At 43.4% G+C, this 20,640-nt stretch overlaps 1 protein-coding gene across 2 annotated transcripts in view; it reads left to right on the forward strand.

Annotated features, from left to right (window-relative positions):
* Window positions 1-20,640, forward strand: part of rasgrf2b (Ras protein-specific guanine nucleotide-releasing factor 2b) — a 323,823-nt gene that overhangs the window by 85,781 nt on the left and 217,402 nt on the right. For both annotated transcript variants that reach the window (XM_068028824.1, XM_068028826.1), the window contains exons 3-4: window positions 4,046-4,193; window positions 11,444-11,533. In XM_068028824.1, the coding sequence (XP_067884925.1) occupies window positions 4,046-4,193; window positions 11,444-11,533 (238 nt within the window). The remainder of the gene's footprint in view (window positions 1-4,045; window positions 4,194-11,443; window positions 11,534-20,640) is intronic.

Raw genomic sequence — 20,640 nt, forward strand, 5'->3', positions numbered from 1 at the left:
TCTCAATTTTTATCCTATCTATTGCCTCTACTCTTTCTGTTTCCATTGATATTTTGCCAGCCTCTATTTCCTTAACGAACACTGATATAAAGTACTCATTAAGTATATTAGCCTTGCCCTGTGCCTCTAAGCATATATGTCCCTTCTCTGTCCCTCAAAGGCCCTACACTCTTACTACACACTTACTATTTACATGCTGGTAGAAGATCTTTGGGTTCCCTTTTATGTTGACTGCCATTCTAGTTTCATATTCTCTCTTTGCCAGTCTTATTTTCCTCTTTACCTCCCCTTGATTTATTGTATATAGCCTGGTTCTCATTTGATGAGTTCACCTGACATGCATCATAAACCCTCTTTTTTTGTTTCATCATCATTTCTACCTCCCTCGTCAACCAAGGAGCCCTGTTCTTTGTTCCCCTACCTTTCACTCTTCCTGCCAGTTTTTAGTTCCATTCTACCCTGGCTAGATCCCTTCTCATTGTGTTGAAATTAGCCCTCTTCCAATCTAGACATTCTACCTTATTTTGTTCCTTGCCTTTCTGTATTACTCGTCCAAACCTTATGATATGATGATCACTGTTACCCAAATGTTCCCCCACAGACACTTGGTCCACTTGGCGCACCTCATTTCCCAGCACCAGATCCAGAAATGCCTCTTTTTTAGTTGGGTTGAGAACATACTGATTAAGGAAATTCTCCTTTACTCTAAAATTATCTCAATTGATACTTGGGTGATTAAAGTTCCCCAATATCACCACTCTATAGTTCTTGTACATCTCTGTGATTTCCCTGCAGATTTGCTCCTCTATCTCCCTCTCACTATTTGAAGGCCTATAGAATATCCCTAGTAGCTTGATCATACCCTTTTTGCTCCTCAACTCCCCCTTCAGGGTGCTCTGCAGCCGTTCAGTGACATCCTTGATCTTGGCACCAGGGAGGTAACATACCATCCTGGATACACATCTGCGGCTACAGAAACGTCTATCTGTTCCTGACTATTGAATCTACTATCGCTATCACTCTTACAGTCTTCCTTGTACCCCCCTGTGCAGCTGAGCCACCCGTGGTGCCATGGACTTGGCTGTGGCTGCACTCCCCAAATAAACCATCACTGTCATCAGTATGCAGAACTGAATACTGGTTGGACAGTGAGATGCACTCAGGAGTCTCCTGCACTACCTGCCTGTTCCTTCTTGACTGTCTGGTGGTCACCCATTCCTTCTCTGCCTGCATACTCTTAAGCTGTGAGGTGACCACATCTATAAACGTGTTATCCACAAAACTCTCAACCTGACAGGTGCACTGCAGTGATGCCAACTGCTGCTCAAGTTCTGAAACCCGGAGCTCAAGCTGCTGCAACTGATGACACGTCCTGCACATATGGTTATCCAGGACACGGGAAGTGAGCTGGAGTTCCCACATAGCACAGGATGTGCACTCCAGAGATTGGAGCAGCCCTGCCATTCCTCTATCTATTAGATAATTTGATAAATAAACCTTGGTAGTACAACTATACCCTGCTACCAATAAACCCTGCTGCTACTAATACTAATAATCATACCAATAGCAATAAACCTCACCAATAGTAATAACAACCTTACTACTGCTAATAATAAAGAATACTAATCTGCCTTACCTCTAATAGGAAACCCTACCAATACTAAAATGTTACCAATAGTAGTAACAAAGTGTTTTCTGACAACGCAGAGAATGCACAGAGCGATTGCCAATATCATCAGTGTGTCCGAACATTTGTCAGCTTGCCAGTATGAATCTGCGCATGCACGCACCAATGTTGCCACACAATGATGCCAGATGTAATGGCATCCAAACGTTGCCTCAACCCTCGATGGCTGCAACTGCTGCCTCCATTTCCCCCTCAACAGTACCCCACTTCAGCTGCTCAATTACCGTTCACCCCCCCCCCCCCACCCCATCACCACCCCTTGGACGCTCGCTCTCGGCCTCACCACTTGCTCGCTTGCCGCTTCCCCACCTCAGCCGATCGCTCTCTGCCATGCCGCCCAGAAAAGTGGCGGGGAGCGAGCTGCCAAGAGTGGAGCAAGTGGCCAAGCGGTGACAGGGTGCACAGGGAGCGAGCTGCCAAGATGGGGGAAGCGGCGAGGGTGGGAGCGAGTGGCCAGGATGGGGGGCAGGGGGAAGCGGGGAGTGGGCGGCTGAGAGGGCAAGTGGCGAGGTGGGGAGTGAGTGGCTGAGGGGAGGCAATGGCGAAGTGGGGAGGGAGCGAGAAGAGAGGCGTGATGGCAGGAGGGAGCGGGATACTGTTGGGGGTGGGATGGAGGCGGCGATTGCAGCTATTGAGGGGGTTTGGGTTTAATTCGTTTTTTGTGACAAATTGAGCAGTGCCATTTTTATTACTGGCAGCTGCCTGAGACATTGTAGACAGTGACGTTTCAGTCGATGAGGCTGCATTTCAACATGTGCCAGTACTGTGCCACCTAGTGGTTGCGCTGTCAGCAAGCGCAGCCCAACCTTAATAATCTCACCAATAGTAATAAACCTTACCTATAGTAATAACAATAACTAGAAAATACTCCCAGCCAATCTAGTAAGCTTTACTACTATTAGTAAACATTACCACTATGAATAAAACCTTACAGTTATTAAAATTACCTGAGTTTTGGAAGATACTCCCTGGCCAATCAACTACCTATTTTCCTGTAATGTCACACTTGGATTTCTCTCAGAATGCAGTTGATCTGCTCTGGAACCACAGTCTAATTCTTTTTTGAATGCTTTGATTGAACATGCCTGCACCCACTCTCAGGCAGTACATTCCAGATCTTAACCACTTGCTGTGTGAAAAGGTTTTGTCTTCATGTCACCATTACCTCTGTTGCCAATTACCAGTGTGTACCATTTACAAGATGCACTGCAGCAACTCACCAAGGCTCCATCAACAACACCTTCCAAACCCGAGACCTCTACCACCTAGAAGGACAAGAGCAGTAGACACATTGGAACACTGCTACCTGCAATTTCCCTTTCAAACCACACACCATCCTGACTTGCAACTATATCGCCGTTCCTTCGTTGTTGCTGGGTCAAAATCCTGGAACTCCCTTCCTAATAACACTGTGGGTGTACCTACACTAGCTGGACTGCAGCAGTTCAAAAAGGCAGCTCACCACCATCTTCTCAAGGGCAATTACAGATGGGCAATAAATGCTGGCCTGGTCAGCGATGCTCACGGTCACACATGAATAAAAAACGTTTCTATACGCTGAGGTATTTTGAATTTCATTGGGCTGGAATTTCAGGCTGGGGTCAGGAACTGGAAGTTGGGACCAGTTCAAGTTCTTGACACCATAAGGCATGTTCCTGACACACCTAACCAGATTTTTAAATGGCCAGGCCAATTAGTGGCAAGGAGCAGGCTTGCTATCCAATTAAGGACAGTAAGCAGGCTCCCAAGGCTGTAGGGCCAATGGAAGACCCTCCAGCGCCGATCCATCGGTGCCTTCTGAAGAAGGAGTCAGTTTTTAAAAATTAAAAATGGCTAGAGCTGCCTGGCCTTTATTGTGGAGGGGCAACGCACATGGAATGGCCAGCAACTGCAGCTGTGGCTGGCGGCCATGACTGGTGCAGGTGGTGTGTCCCTCGTGGGATGAGGCGCAGCCCCCTCACCCTTTTCCCAACGTAAGACCACTAGGTTTGCCTGGCTACGGTCCAGGCCAATGCCTCTCGCCCGCATTGCTGACTGGAAATCCCAATTGGCATGGGACAATTGGCTCTAATTGCTCTCAATGGTTGGCGGGTAGCTGTTTTGACCCCGACCCAGCCTCTCCAAAAATGGCTTGGTGTTGGGATTGTGGCCGAACCGACATGACGACCGGCAGCATGAAATTGCGGCCCACCCGCCTCCAATCCTGACCCTCAGCTTCTTTTAAAATCCAGCCCATTGTTTCAAAATCACAGTTCACTACGCTGACTGGTTTGTCAAACTGATGTTTTTATGTTGCAAGAGACATTGCATTCATCTTCATGACACTACTTTGCATTAATTGATGTTATTTTCTCCTAGTTACTGTGATATTCTAATTGAACGAGAGGTACTGATGCAGAAGTATATTCATCTGGTTCAGATAGTGGAAACGGAGAAAATTGCAGCCCATCAGCTCCGGCAACAACTTGAGGATCAGGACACTGAAATTGAGAGATTGAAAGCTGAGGTGTGTTATTCAAATAATCAGAAACGTCTCTTATTTTTCTTTTTCATGTACTCGTGCTTTTTAACCTCTGCATCTTGCTTTGCTCAGATCTATGACACACTATACCTAATGGCTTTACCGCATGCAGTACTCGTAGATCTTCAGCATTTATAACATAGAAACATAGAAAATAGGAGCAGAAGTAGGCCATTCAGCCCTTCGAGCCTGCTCCACCATTCATTATCATTTATTTATTTAGAGATACAGCACTGAAACAGGCCCTTCGGCCCACCGAGTCTGCGCCGACCATCAACCACCCATTTATACTAATCCTACACTAATTCCATATTTCTACCACATCCCCACCTGTCCCTATATTTCCCTATCACCTACCTATACTAGGGGCTATTTATAATGGCCAATTTACCTATCAACCTGCAAGTCTTTGGCATGTGGGAGGAAACCGAAGCACCCGGAGGAAACCCATGCAGACACAGGGAGAACTTGCAAACTCCACACAGGCAGTACCCAGAATTGAACCCGGGTCGCTGGAGCTGTGAGGCTGCAGTGCTAACCACTGCGCCACAGTGCCGCCCATCATCATGGCTGATCATCCAACTCAGTAGCCTGTTCCTGCTTTTGCCCCATACCCTTTGATCACTTTAGACACAAGAGCTATATCTAACTCCTTTTTGAAAACATACAATGTTTTGGCCTCAACTGCTTTCTGTGGTAGAGAATTCCACAGGTTCACCACTCTCTGGGTGAAGAAATTTCTCCTCATCTCAGTCCTGAAAGGTTTACCCCATATCCTTAGACTATGATCCCTGGTTCTGGACTCCCCCACCATCGGGAACATCCTTCTTGCATCTACCCTGTCAAGTCCTGTTAGAATTTTATAGGTTTCTATGAGATCCCCCCTCACTCTTCTGAACTCCAGCGAATATAATCCTAACCGACTCAATCTCTCCTCATACGTCAGTCTTGCCATCCTAGGAATCAGTCTGGTAAACCTTTGCTGCACTCCCTCTATAGCAAGAACATCCTTCCTCAGATAAGGAGACCAAAACTGCACACAATATTCCTGGTGTGGCCTTACCAAGGCCCTGTATAATTGCAGCAAGACATCCCTGCCCCTGCTCCTGTACTCGAATCCAATCGCTATGAAGGCCAACATACCATTTGCCTTTTTTACTGCCTGTTGCACCTGAATACATACCTTCAGCGACTGGTGTACGAGAACACCCAGGTCTTGCTGCATATTCCCCTCTCTCAGTTTATAGCCGTTCAGATAATAATCTTCCCTCCTGTTTTTGCTACCAAAGTGGATAACCTCACATTTATCCACATTATACTGCATCTGCCATGCATTAGCCCACTCACTCAACTTGTCCAAATCACCCTGAAGCCTCTCTACATCCTCCTCACAACACACCCTCCTACCCAGTTTTGTGTCATCTGTAAATTTGGAGATATTACATTTAGTTCCCTCATCTAAATCATTAATATATATTGTGAATAGCTGGGGTCCTAGCACCGATCCCTGCGGTACCCCACTAGTCACTGCCTGCCATTTGGAAAAAGACCCATTCATCCCTACTCTTTGTTTCCTGTCCGCCAACCAATTTTCTATCCATCGCAATACACTACCCCCAATCCCATGCATTTTAATTTTCCATGCTAATCTCTTATGTGGGACTTTGTCAAAAGCCTTCTGAAAATCCAAATAAAGCACATCCACTGGCTCCCCTCCATCAACTCTACTGGTTACATCCTCGAAGATTTCTAGTAGATTTGTCAAGCATGATTTCCCTTTTGTAAATCCATGCTGACTCTGCCTGATTCTACCACTGTTCTCTAAGTGCTCTGCTATAAAATCTTAGATAATGGACTCTAGCATTTTCCCCACTACTGACATCAGGCTGACTGGTCTATAATTCCCTACTTTCTCTCTACCTCCCTTTTTCAATAGTGGGGTTACATTAGCTACCCTCCAATTTGTAGGAACTGTTCCAGAGTCTGTAGAATCTTGGAAGATGACCACCAATGCATCCACTATTTCTAGGGCCACATCCTTAAGGACTCTGGGATGCAGATTATCAGGCCCTGGGAATTTATCGGCCTTCAATCCCATCAATTTCCCCAGCACCATTTCTCTACTAATACTGATTTCTTTCAGTTCCTCTCTCTCACTAAGCCCTGTGTTCCCCAACATTTCTGGTATGATATTTGTGTCCTCCTTTGTGAAGACAGAACCAAAGTATGCATTTGGTTGGTCAGCCATTTCTTTATTCCCCATAATAAAATCCCCTGTTTCTGACTGTAAGGGACCTACATTTGTCTTCACCAATCTTTTTCTCTTCACATACCTATAGACATACCTATAGACCTATATAACAACATAAGTCCATTCAATTGAATGGTGATGAGGATGGGTTGAGTAAAACTAAATACTCCCGCTAAGGTCTAAACTAAGAGCTTGATTCACTTGGCTTTGTTTTTGATTTGAAGAACTGAATTTCAGTCTGAAGCTCAATCTGAAGGTTCAAGCTCAGTCTCGTTACCCAAGTCTTGTTATCCAAGTCACTCAACTAACAGGGTACAATCATGTGTCTTATGTTGTGATAGGAACTTAGGAACAAAAGTAGACCATTTAGCGCCTTGAGCCTGTTCCATCATTCAATGGGAATCATGTCTGATCTATGACCTAACTCCATATACCTGCCTTTGCCCCATTGCTTTAGGTTAATAAAAATAGCGAAGAAATGTAAGAAGATATGCGTGAAAAGATGAGCGTTTGCTGAAGAATGCCTAATGGCTTTGCACATACATTCTGACGTGTTTTGACATATTGTTTCTAATATATTTTGAAGGGAGATTCCGCCCCAAACCAAAATAATAATGAGAAATAAAGACACATAATACTGGACATGCACAGCAGATCAGCCAGCATCTGAAAGAGAGATAAAGACAACAAAAAAAATGCAAATGCTCTTCTTAAAAATGGTACACCCAAAATATTAATCTGCTGTGACGGCTTATAGATGCTGTCTGACCTGCTGTGTATTTTCAGCATTTTGTTTTCCTGAGCGACTTAGTTCATGTATTGAATGGGACCCTTCATCAGAAAATAATGTTCAAAAGTGAATAGCAGAAATTTCAATTCACATGACTGGGTATATTTTACTAATACGAACAAAAACTGTGCTAGTCAAAAATGGGGAAACTAATTTTATACTCACCCTGACTTCTCCAACATTAAATATTGCCCAATATTTTTGAAAACTTTCATTATTAATTTGATTAGTAGAAACTTTGAAAATCATTTGAAATAATGTTTCCTTTATTAAATAGTTCAATATCATGTAACTGCCCTAAATGTTGCTGTATTTGTTGTATTGATCTGCTCAATGGATGGAATTATCAGCCTAAGGGACAAATATGAGGAACACAAGATTGATAATGATCGGGTCACCAGAAAAGATAGTTCCACAAAAATGGCTTGCAATGTAAAAGTGGCAGCTGCTATGTTGGAGTATTGACTCTGAGTGAACTTTCGTGCTAATGAAAACAGTGAATCATCTGAATTAATACTCTGTTTAGTCTCCTGACAGCAATCTGGATATCCAGTGACATCATAAACCAACAGTCCAGTGCAGAGTTTCATTAGCAACAAAAGCGCAATATAAATTTAACAATTCAAGTTTTATGCTCAGTATCTTAAACTTGCAAAGATTCTACACTATTCTGAGAGGCCAAGGAAAATAGGATTGATTAGATGAAAGTGTTGAGACGATGCTGTAAGTACAGCATTTTTGCAATAGTAATAGCGGCATCTGTACTAGTTGTGGTGTTTTACATCATAATTAGCAGCACCGTTGAGAAAAAGTCAGGAATTCTACAGAAACAGTAAGCTTAATAAGGTGTAAAATGCTCCATTCAATCAAATGTAGCTAAATTGTACTAATTCCTAGAGTCTGTAATAATGAAGCAGCCCATGTCCATATGCAGCAAGACCTGGACAACATCCAGGCTTGGGCTGATAAGTAGCAAGTAACATTCGTGCCACACAAGTGCCAGGACATGACCATCTCAAATAAGAGAAAATCTAACCATCTCCCCTTGACGTTCAATGGCATTACCACCACTGAATCCCCCACTATCAACATCCTGGGGGTCACCATTGACCAGAAACTGAACTGGACCAGCCACATAAATGGTGTGGCTACAACAGCAGGTCAGATGCTGGGAATTCTGTGGTGAGTAACTCACCTCCTGTCCCCCCATTGCCTGTCCACCATCTGCAAGACACAAGTCAGGAGTGTGATGGAATACTCTCCACTTGCCTGGATGAGTGCAGCTCCAACAAGACTCAAGAAGCTCAACACCATCCAGGGCAAAGCAGCCTGCTTGATTGGCACCCCATCCACCACCTTCAACATTCACTCCCTTCACCACTGACGCAGAGTTGTAGCAGTGTGTACCATATGCAAGATGCACGACAGCAACTCACCAAGGCTCCTTTGACAGCCCCTTCCAAACCCACAACCTCTACCACAAGGGCTGCAGATGCATGGGAACACCACCACCTGCAAGTTCCCCTTCAAGCCACACACCATCCTGACTTGGAACTATATCACCGTTCCCTCACTGTCGCTGCGTCAAAATCCTGAAACTCCCTTCCTAACAGCACTGTGGGTGTACCTACCTCACATAGACTGCAGCGGTTCAAGAAGGCAGCTCACCACCACCTTCTTAAGGGCAATTAGGGATGGGCAAAAAATGCTGGCCTGGCCAGCGACACCCACACCCCGGGAATGAATAATAAAAAAAAAATGACTGATTGTTTTACCCTGGTCCACCTCAATTCTGATTGCCCAGCACTCTGAGGCTTTTGGTTTTAATTTTCCACAAAAGAACTGTCTCAGGAAAGAACATGCTTTGAATCCAAGTTCAATGTACCTGGTAGTACATTCAACAAGTCAACTGTTCAGATAGCAGTCTGCACACATGCAGTTCATCACAATACAAGCCATTTGGTCCAATATGTCTGCCTGGGCATTTACCCTCCACAAGAGCGAATAGTTCTGATCACTTTTACTCAAAATGTTCCAATACCTTTCATTCACTTTCCCTTATCCACTTGAATGCAATCCTACCTTGACCATTGACATGGGGGGATTTTATGCTCACCCCCACAGCAAGTTTGGAGGTGGGGAGAGCATTTAATCAGGCGAGATGGTGGGGGGAGGGGGGAAACAGCCGCTACCTTCTTGCCTCCATCCCAATTAATTCCGTGGCCAATTAACCCATATGGTTTTTGTTGACATGCCCCCCATTCTGCCTCCACCAGTATTATCCCAGTGACAGTGGGCCTGTCACCATGTGGGGAGCACGTCTAGCAAAACCGTATGGGTTGCTTGCCAGCTTTGGGGGTGGGGTGTCCGTTGTTAAAAGGTACAGTGCCTGATTGGGAGACCAGCATCAGCAAGGGTTGGCAGCAGCGGCCGCTGAGAGTCATTCCCCCTACCCTTGCTGCAGCCCCCTACAATCTCCTCCCCCATGACCGAGAAATCCCTTCTGCCCTGACTCACCTGTGGCCTGGGTGCAGGGTCTCAGGTGAGTCCATTACCGGCAGCAGCCACCACCACTGCTCAGTAAAAGAGATGCTGGCCTCTGATTGGCCAGCAATTCTCAGCAGGTGGGACTTCTGTCACCGGGTCCTAGGGAAGGCCCACCGCTGTCCACTTAAGTGCCCTAATTGGCACGTAATGTGGCAGAGGCGGCGACTTGGGGCTCTCGCCGACACTTTAGCTGGTAGCCGAGACTTCCTGTCACCTACATAAAATCTCCCTCATCGGTCGGGATTTTACAAAGTTCCCAACGTCAGGCTCTGTGGCGGAGGGGACCGGAATATTGTTCTGGCAGCGGCCTGCCATGGAGCCCAAGGCTGGGAGGACTGAGCCCGATCATCCCAGCGGCAACGAGGTTCCGTAGTGGCCCCCCTGCCACTGGGCGATGGGACCTGGATTACCATATTTAAATCATTGACATGAATAGATTTAAGTAAAATTAAAAGCAATCTTACCCCCGGGCCCCGATCTTCTGAGCGGCGGCCGGCACTCTCACGCCTTCACTTTCCCGTCTAAGGAAGGACCAATGTGGTGGGAAAGGGGGTGCTTATGATTTTTAATGCAGTGGGGGGTGGCAGGGGGAACAGGGTCAAATTTTCATCACTAGTGTTGGGGATGGTGGAAAGGGGTGACCTCTGCATTTTGTTCAGTTTGGCAGGCGGGAAGATCATGTTTGAAAGGTAAGTGTTTTGGTGCGGGAGGAAGGCAAATACTGAATTTTATTGTTATGGGGGGGGCAGATTTTTGATTGGAACAGTGGGGTGGGTGGGGGGGGGGTGCGGTATAACTTCAAAAGTATAAATTATCCGGCAGGGCTGGCTGCCCTTTAAAAATGGCACCAGCGCCTGCGCTTAGGCAGCTGATGCCATTGCCAGTGTTGGAGAGCCTGCCCCTCCATGTGATTGGGGGGGTGGTGGGGAGGGGGTGCAGGCCGACCAGCGTGTTTAAATTAGTCGCCGCACACAATATCGCAGAGGCTTGGTGGAGCAGGGCCAGCACACTCTGCGGCGGGCATATAAAATCCAGCCCACAGTTTCTGCTTCAGTCACTAACCCTGGAAGTGAATTCCACCGCCTCATGAGTCTCCTGTCACAAAGCTTCTCCTGCTTTCTGTTCTAAATCTATTACATTTAATCTTGTATCTATGACTCTTCAGCCTAGACCCCTCAACTGCTGGAAACATTCATTGAAATTGATCAATAACAGACTGTTTTCATAAAGAGCAGATTTAAATAGGTGAGAAGTGTTATTTTTAATCGAATGCAGCTAAATATGATTTGTAATACTTAATCACTCATTGAAATGATTCATTGAAATTGATCGATAGCAGACTCTTCATTCAATAGCAGATTTAACAATGCACAAAATGCTGTTTAATCCCTGTAACAACTCAAATGCATGAGCCTTTGTTGAACATTTTAATGGTAGAAAGAGCAGAAAATATCCTGTAAATTTGGAAGCAAAGGAGCAATAACATTGCATCCAAGATACTGCTGCAATGTTCTACTGAGAAAGATCTACAGTTGTAATAAATGATCCAGTAAGTACCAGGGCTGATCAACTATAGCTGCACAGCCTAAGAATTTACCTAAGAGACATATCCACTGCTATTATAATTATTATTCTTTTGTTACTAAGATTGTTGCCGTGAACAAGACTAAAGAACGGATGCGCCCTTACCAAGGAAATCCAGAGGATGAAGACCCAGACATTAAAAAGATTAAAAAGGTAATATAAGAATGAATGAAACTACTAATGTACAGAATTTTTATTAAAAACTGAAGCACAATGGCATTATGGTTCCTCAGTCACTTCAAATGATGCTATGAATCTAGTGGCCTGAATATTCTGCTGAAGAGGTGATTATTTTCTGAACAAGTCATTATTTGATATCATCTCCATGTAGTATTTTTATGCTGTCACATCTAATTACTGGAAGTTTTCTTTGCTTGAATATTCATTTGTAGAGGTGATTTAAAACATACCGAGAATTGGAAATGTATCAAATGGTTCGAGACTCTTTGCCTGGAAGTCTTAGCAACATGTCCCCTCCCACAGGAGGGGATAGGTTGATGCAATTCAAAGCACAGCAGCTGTACAGAATGTGTGACCCAACCTAAAAACAGCATTAGAAAAGGTCGGATAGCCCTATCTGGCAGTTGGGACAAACTGTCTGTTCACCGCACTCTGTTGATCTATTTCATGCCACCTCAAAATATCAAATCCATAAATTAAGACCCTTAAGTTAGCTAGTTAGCCCCAGGATGGAAGAGTAGCAAGGCAAGGAACCAATGGACTTTCTACTATTACTTTCTCTGGAAAACTTGTTACCATCCCAAGAAGACTAATCCAACTCTCTAAATTTTCATGTTTGTACATCCTTAAAGTCCAAACACATTTAAGATCAATCGGGAGGCATGTGTATGCAAAACATGAGTCACAGGTTTGCTGCCCAAAGAATCACCTTTAAGGTGTGAAGACCTTAGTCACATCTAATACTCTGAGATGTCTTTTTGTGCATGAGGAATACTGTAGAATATATGGTGTGGTTATTGAATGGAAGTTGTTGGCTGGCGGATAACTCTGGAATACATCTTCGGGATGTATTATTAAGTTTTCTTTGCTCCCATTAAATGTCACCCTCATTGCTGACTGGTCTTATTGTATGTGTAGGCAAAGGAATACTAAGCTAAAACAATAGTTTGAGATTGCTGAACCTTGCATAGGAAATACCTGACTCTGTATTTTCCAGAAATTACTGGACTATAGACAATATCAATGGATGAACAGTTAACGGGCTTTATGATGCACCTCTGTCTACTATTTTAATACAGGACCATTTATGTTAAATGGGTTAATACCTCTGAACAAATTATTGACAGATGAATGCTTAACATTCGTCTGTTACTGTCACCAAACAATAATTTCTGGGATATAGACAGTATTTATGTTTCTTTCAAAGAGACCTGCTGTGGTGTTCTTTTTAAATTTATATGTTTTATGTTAAATTTTTAATATTTTTAAATAAGTGATGGTAATGAACTGTTATCCATTCCTGCTCTGTCTCTTGCTTCCTCATCCTTAATTAATCTTCAGAATTTCTTGTTGTTGATTTGTGTGCCCTTTCCTTGATTTCTCTGACCTTTCTCCCCATGATCATGAAATCTCTTGTTGCTTTGGAATATTGTTTGCTAATCTGAGAGTCTTTCTGCTACAAAAGGCCCTCTAGCCATTGAACCAGGATTCTTTGAACCCTATACAGTTTTCCAGTGCTTCTTCACTTGAATCCTTTTATCGCCCCGGACCTCCATTCTCATAGAAATATAATCCTCAGTATGTTGAAATTTTCAGTGTTGACATTGTTACATTTGGGCTTTAAGGGAATGTACAAAAATGGGCGTGATCGTTGATAAAGGAAGTGATGTCACACAACGTGTGACCTTGCACTTGTAGCACGTGGATCCCTCGACTAGACATGCCTCGTGGGCTCTCCTGTAATCTATCTGTAACAGTCCTAGTCTTCAAATAAAAGAACCTACCTTATTCATACGAGTCATCTCAGTCTGATTGGTAAGTGTGTGCTCAGCAAGCAAGGGACACAACAGGCATCTGCATTTATTTCTACTCAGATCCCTTTTACTGGAAGGACTGCACATACTGGGCTGTGAAGTAACCAGCCATTGGGAAGCACAATTTGGGCCAGTTACATAGAATTACATAGAATTTACAGTGTAGAAATAGAATATTTGGCCAAACTGGCCTGTAGCCATCTTCCACTCTATTTCATTGAACCCTATCAGCATTGCTGGATCAGGTTGAATCTGGTTTTGATATTTATTTTCTCTTGTTTATATATGCCATTTCAAGAACTGATAAGACTCATCCAGCCAACAAATAAGTTTAAGAGCCTTTGGTTTTTAGGTTGGGAAAGTCAATTGTCTTCATGAAAAAGTGTTTTGTGATCCTTTTTTATTTCAGAAGAACTAAGGAGCTCTGCATCATATTTGTCAGTGTAACATTACACTCAAATGATGCATTTGAACATGATTTGCATCATTGCATTGTTAATAAATAGACAAAAGTTTGACAAACACTTTGGGGGTGAAGTGGGTCTTGGGTGGGGCTGCAAAACAGGCAATAGTGCATTGTTATCCTGTTTTACACTCGCCTGACTTTCTTCGTTTTTGCATTGTGGAGTGTAAAACGAGCTGCCAATACCATCACCTGTTTTGTGGTACTGTCCAAGATGAATTTCACCACACAAAGTCTTTGCCAAATCTTTAAGACAACTTGGTGTATGAAGCTACAAATGTGGAAAACATGCAGAGCAGTTATATGAGGTGATTGGAATCACACCTGTCATTGCACTAATATTCAAACAGATTGCTTTCAATCTCGTCACCATGTTTATTGAATCCATTCACAGTATGGTATCAGTAATCAGGAGGAGACTAGTGTTATATCTACAAAATCACATGCATGGGCATGCATAAGAAGAAAATTACCATTTTTATTTAAGTGCATTTAACAAGCTAGTTTAGAAATATTAGTTAACATATAAAAGGTAATTTTATAATGTCTGTTGTTAGCAGGGACCCTTGCCCATCTTGTGTGCATATGGGAAACACAAAGAACAAAGAAAATTACAGCACAGGAACAGGCCCTTCGGCCCTCCAAGCCTACGCCGATCCAAATCCTCTATCTAAACCTGTCGCCTATTTTCTAAGGGTCTGTATCTCTTTACTTCCTGCCCATTCATGTATCTGTCTAGATACATCTTAAAAGACGCTATCGTGCCCGCGTCTACCACCTCCGCTGGCAACGCGTTCCATGCACCCACCACCCTCTGCGTAAAGAAATTTCCACGCATATCCCCCCTAAACTTTTCCCCTTTCACTTTGAACTCGTGTCCCCTTGTAACTGAATCCCCCACTCTGGGAAAAAGCTTCTTGCTATCCACCCTGTCTATACCTCTCATGATTTTGTACACCTCAATCAGGTCCCCCCTCAACCTCCGTCTTTCTAATGAAAATAATCCTAATCTACTCAACCTCTCTTCATAGCTAGCGCCCTCCATACCAGGCAACATCCTGGTGAATCTCCTCTGCACCCTCTCCAAAGCATCCACATCCTTTTGGTAATGTGGCGACCAGAACTGCATGCAGTATTCCAATTGTGGCCGAACCAAAGTCCTATACAACTGTAACATGACCTGCCAACTCTTGTACTCAATACCCCGTCCGATGAAGGAAAGCATGCCGTATGCCTTCTTGACCACTCTATTGACCTGCGTTGCCACCTTCAGGGAACAATGGACCTGAACACCCAAATCTCTCTGTACATCAATTTTCCCCAGGACTTTTCCATTTACTGTATAGTTCACTTTTGAATTGGATCTTCCAAAATGCATCACCTCGCATTTGCCCTGATTGAACTCCATCTGCCATTTCTCTGACCAACTCTCCAACCTATCTATATTCTGCTGTATTCTCTGACAGTCCCCTTCAGTATCTGCTACTCCACCAATCTTAGTGTCGTCTGCAAACTTGCTAATCAGACCACCTATACTTTCCTCCAAATCATTTATGTATATCACAAACAAATTTGGGCACATGTTGCCCACATTTGACAGATCATTTGCAGCATACACTTGAATTTCTGATATGTCCTGCTGCCAGGTGAGGCTCACCTCTAGCAGCATGGGTTTGTTAAATTGCTTCATATGTCTTCTATACAAAGATACAAAGTAGACCCAAGCATGACTTGCTGTTATATAGTGCCTTTAATGTAAAAAAAAAAGTGTTCTACATGCATGAAGTTTGATCTGAGTCAAGAAGGAAGGGCTGGCCAGGGGCCAAAGATGAATTTTGAAAACATTCTTAGAAGGCGTAGCAAGGGGTGTAGAGACTTGGGACAGAGGTGGTTAAAGGCTCTGCCACTAATGATGTATCGAATGGAGGCATTTTGAACAAGTTAGAGTTAATGGAGGGTAGCGAAGGAGAGGCCAGCAGAGAGAGGATTAGAGTAGGTGAACCCAGAAGTAACAAAAGCTTAGGGTAGCAGTGATGGAACTGAAGTTGGGGCAGAGGAATGCAGTGCTGCAGAGGTGCAAATAAGTATTTTTTTGATGGCTAGGATATGGGGTTTAAGCTCAGGGTTATAATAGGATGCTAAGATTGCTAATGGTCTACTTCAGCCCAAGAAAGTGAAGTCAGTGGGAAGGTGCACTTTGTAACACAAGGATGAAACAGTGACTTGTCCAGGACTTGATGTCAATCAACCAGTCTAATTTCATGGAGGCAATCAAGGGACAGGAGAAGTGGTAGAAAGGTACATCTCAGTATCACCAGTATACATGTGACAGCAGTTCCTGTGTCTTTGGATGTTGTTACTGATGCGGTGGGGAAATGAGCGTACCTTCTGTCTGCACCCTCACTCCCCCATCCCATGTTCTGACAGCAGTTCAGGGGTGTGGGGATGGGAGAGCAACTTCAGGAATTCCAGCCAGCATGCCACTCTTAGGCCCAGTGGATCCAGAGTCTGCTGAGAGCAGGTATGGTTTCTGTACTGGGCCTTCCAAAAGCCCAATGAGATTACTGACCAAAATGAATCGACCTGAGAGAGGATTGATTATCTCTGAATGCAGGCCTTCATTTCCCTGCAGGGAAGAGTTTTAACAAAATGACTACCTCTTTGATCACTTAAGGGCCTGAGGCTCATCATTGCTCTGATTTTCCACCAGCACTTCCAAGAAAACAACTCTGTTGCACCTCTTCAGGTGCAGGCTGCCCACCGCAAATACTAAAAGGATGTAGCCCAAGGATTTGGAACAGGGTTAATGGTCCGTGCAATCCCTCCCTGTTACACTTCCGACGGCAAAGTGGGATCCCAGCAATCTCTGGTCCCAAGTTTTTTTAACAGTTACCGGACGAACATTTTCCCACTGACTGTGCATGGATAGACAGATCATTCAATAATAAGACTGCTCAGTTCAAAACTGGAAGGGCAGCAACCCTGTTTTTAATAGGTTTCTTAACTACTGTGTAACTATTGGCTATACATCGAACTCCGAATAGTCTCCTAATGTTAATATGGCTGCATCCCAATAAGGCACACACATGCTCCAGAAGCATGGAAGGGATAATGTGCTGCTACCATATAAAGTGGCACATACCAAAGATGATACATGGTGAAATATGGAATATAGAACAAGCTGCATTGATGTACACCGCAAAATAATTTAGTCCCAAATAACTTTACAAATAACTTTGAGCATATCCAGATTGGTTTCTGATGAAGATGTTTCCCCTGATTGGGGAGTCTAGAACCAGGGGACACAATTTCAAAATAAAGGGGAAGCCACTTAGGACAGAGATGAGGAGAAATTTCTTTACTCAGAGGGTTGTGAATCTTTGGAATTCTCTACCCCAGAGGGCTGTGGAAGCTCAGTCATTGAGTATATTTAAAGCAGAGATTGGCAGATTTCTAAATACCAATGACATAAGGGCATATGGGGATAGTGTGGGAAAAAGGCATTGAAGTGGATGGGCGGCACAGTGGGGCAGTGGTTAGCACCACAGCCTCACAGCTCCAGCGACCTGGGTTCAATTCTGGGTACTGCCTGTGTGGAGTTTGCAAGTTCTCCCTGTGTCTGCGTGGGTTTTCGCCGGGTACTCCGGTTTCCTCCCACCACCAAAAGACTTGCAGATTGGCCGTTATAAATTGCCCCTAGTATAGGTAGGTGGTAGGAGAATATAGGGGCAGGTGGGGATATGGTAGGAATGTGGGATTAGTGTAGGATCAGTATAAATGGGTGGTTGATGGTCGGCACAGACTCGGTGGGCCGAAGGGCCTGTTTCAGTGCTGTATCTCTAAATAAAAAATAAATCAGCCATGATCATATTGAATGGCGGGGCAGGCTTGATGGGCTGAATGGCCTTCTCCTGCTCCTATGTTCCTATGAAAATAAAGCAGGCTATTTAGATACAAATGGCATTTGCTTTCTTCCATCAAATGTGAGACATGGAGAAGTCTACTGCACTAGATTGGTTAGCACTCCATCTAGTGGGTCAAATATTATTGCAGCATTTTCCATTTATTGTTAATACATTTGGGGTGAAATTGATCGACATCAGCAGCCTGAAACCGGCTGGTGGCAAATCTTTTCACCGCACCCAATCCTTTTTCCACTGAAGTTCACAGGACGACAGTTCAAACTCATTGTGGAGACTCGTTTTCTAATCTCACTGTCGTTCTTAACTTGGTTTGAAATTGCAAATCTTGGCAATATTTTCCAAGTCAATGGAAAATAAAAACCGGTGCAGTGTATAACAAGCTGCAGATTTGCAACAAGCACGTTTCGCACTTCTGGCGTCGACTAATTTCACCCTTTCTATATTTAGCAAGAGTCACAACAAGCCATGGAATGATTTATTAAGATCTAATGTTGCATATCATCAACTGTATCCTTGACTTATAAAAATTGTGCTTTACATGACTTCACAGTGTAATCAAAATAGCTCCTAAATCACTTTGAATTTATCGAGGAGACATTGAATCACTTATTTGAATCTGGATCCTCTAAGATAGTAGAGATGAAATTCAGACAGAGGCATTAAATGTTTCCGCACTGGTATCCACAAGTTAATTCAAGGGTCATCGTCATTAAATATAAATCTTACTGTTCCAGTCAGTGAACAGTAATGGTAACACATGTATTGTTCTCGCCCTTGTATAATTACCCATTGTGTCCCAAGACAAGGAGGCTGAAGAAGAAGAAGATAATCAGAATATATTTAAAATATATTTTTGCACATTAAATTCTGTTCACTCATGCTTCTTTGAGCTATGAAATATTAATCAGAAGTTGAACAGCGCACTGAATTTTTCACTGGGAATTGGCTCAAGTTTTCTCACGATCGGCTGCAGTAACTTCGATGGAATGTCAATGGAAACTCCCATTGAGAATTTTCTGCGACCTCTCCCGCTCCTCTGCTGTAGCGTTGGTGAATGTGACGTGTGGTGCACATTCGCTATAGGTGCATCGTGTCTCAGTAATCACCTTGGGATTTGTCATGCGACTCATCAGTTGATTCCTTTGTTCTTTCTCCCTGTCTATCTCTCTCCCTCCCCTAGTGATCCGGTAAGCAGCAAACACTTGCAGCTCCTGAAACTACTGTAAGTTAACTTGTTATTTTTATATGTGTAAATAAAATGTTGATACTCTTTATAACAGCTCATGGCTATGCCTACTGTTATGGACAAATGGTGGCAGCAGTGGTAGTGATTGTTCAAAGTGACTTTGGAGACTTAAACAAGGCTATCAAGTGAATGCATTATCCTCTACCAATGAAGATGCAGATATATGCCTACACCGTGCCAAAGTCTTCACCATTCGCTATGCCCAAAATGGGTTGTGGCACGTGAGTCTCGATGAACAGTGGTCATATCTTACAATATTCCACATGCCTTTTGGATGATACCACTGGAAACATATGCCATTTAGGATCAGTTCAGTGCCAGAAGTTTTACAGCAAAAGATGAATGAGCTAGTGGAAGGACTACAGCGGATAGAGGTAATTGCAGATGATTTTGTGACATTTGGTTTTGAAGAAATTCTTGAAGTAACGATTTCAGACGTTGCTAAAACCTAGAAGCTTTCCTACATCAATGCAATGATTGTGGAGTCGTGTTAAACCATGAAATGCCGTAAGCCAGAGGTTCGTTTTATTGGACACATTGATGCATGACGAGGACTTTATGTAGATCCAGTCAAAGTTAAAGTGGCTTTGGAGATGCCATCACTGCCTGATGCAACAGGGATCCAGTGACTGCTTAGACTTTCTGAAAACAAAAGGGCAGTAACGGGGGATTTCAACTATCTAATATTAACTGAGATAGATTCAGTGTACAAGGTACAGAGGGAACGGAATTCTTAAAATATATTCAGGACAACTTTATTTCAGTCAGTGCACAGCAAGCCCAACAAGAGCAAGGGTAGTACTGGATTTAGTTTTAGGAATGAAGCTGGGCAGGTGGAAGGGGTATCAGTGGGAGAGCATTTTACGGGTAGTGATCGTAATTCAGTTAGATTTAAAGTAGTTATGGAAAAGGATAATGATAGACTAAGAGTAAAAGCTTTAAATTGGGGAAAGGCCAACTTTACTAAGCTGAAATGTGATTTGGCAAAAGTGGACGAGAAACAGCTACTTGAAGGTCAGTGTCAGAACAATGTGAGGTATTCAAAGAAGAGCTAAAAAGAGTTCAGAACAAACCTATTCCCTGAAAGAAAAAGGGTGGGACTCTCAAATCTAGACCTCCCTGAATGTCATAGAGGATATAGAATAGGATAAGGCAAAAAAAAGCTTACGTCAGATGCCAAAATGTCTATACTGCAGAAAGCCTACACAGTATAGAAAGTGTAGGGGTGAAATTAAAAAGGAAATTAGAAAATCAAAGAGAGGACATGAAAAAATATTGGCAAGTAAAATCAAGAAAAACCCAAAGATGTTTTATAAATACGTAAAGAGCAAGAGAATAACTAAGGAAAGAGTGAGGCCAATTAGAGAGCAAAAAGTTAACATGTGTGTGGAGGCAGAAGACATGGGCATGGATCTTAATGAATATTTTGCATCCGTTTTCACAAGAGAGAGGGATGAAGCAGACATTGTAGTTAAGGAGGAGGAGTGTGAAATATTGGATGGGATAAACATAGTAATGGAGGAAATATTAAGGTGTTTAGCATCCTTGAAAGTGGATAAATCTATAGGCCTCGATGAAAAATTCCTACGCTGCTGGGAAGCAAGGAAAGAAATAGCAGAGGCTCTGACCATCAT

This window comes from Heterodontus francisci, chromosome 4 (assembly GCF_036365525.1).
Source record: "Heterodontus francisci isolate sHetFra1 chromosome 4, sHetFra1.hap1, whole genome shotgun sequence".
Lineage (NCBI taxonomy): Eukaryota > Metazoa > Chordata > Chondrichthyes > Heterodontiformes > Heterodontidae > Heterodontus > Heterodontus francisci.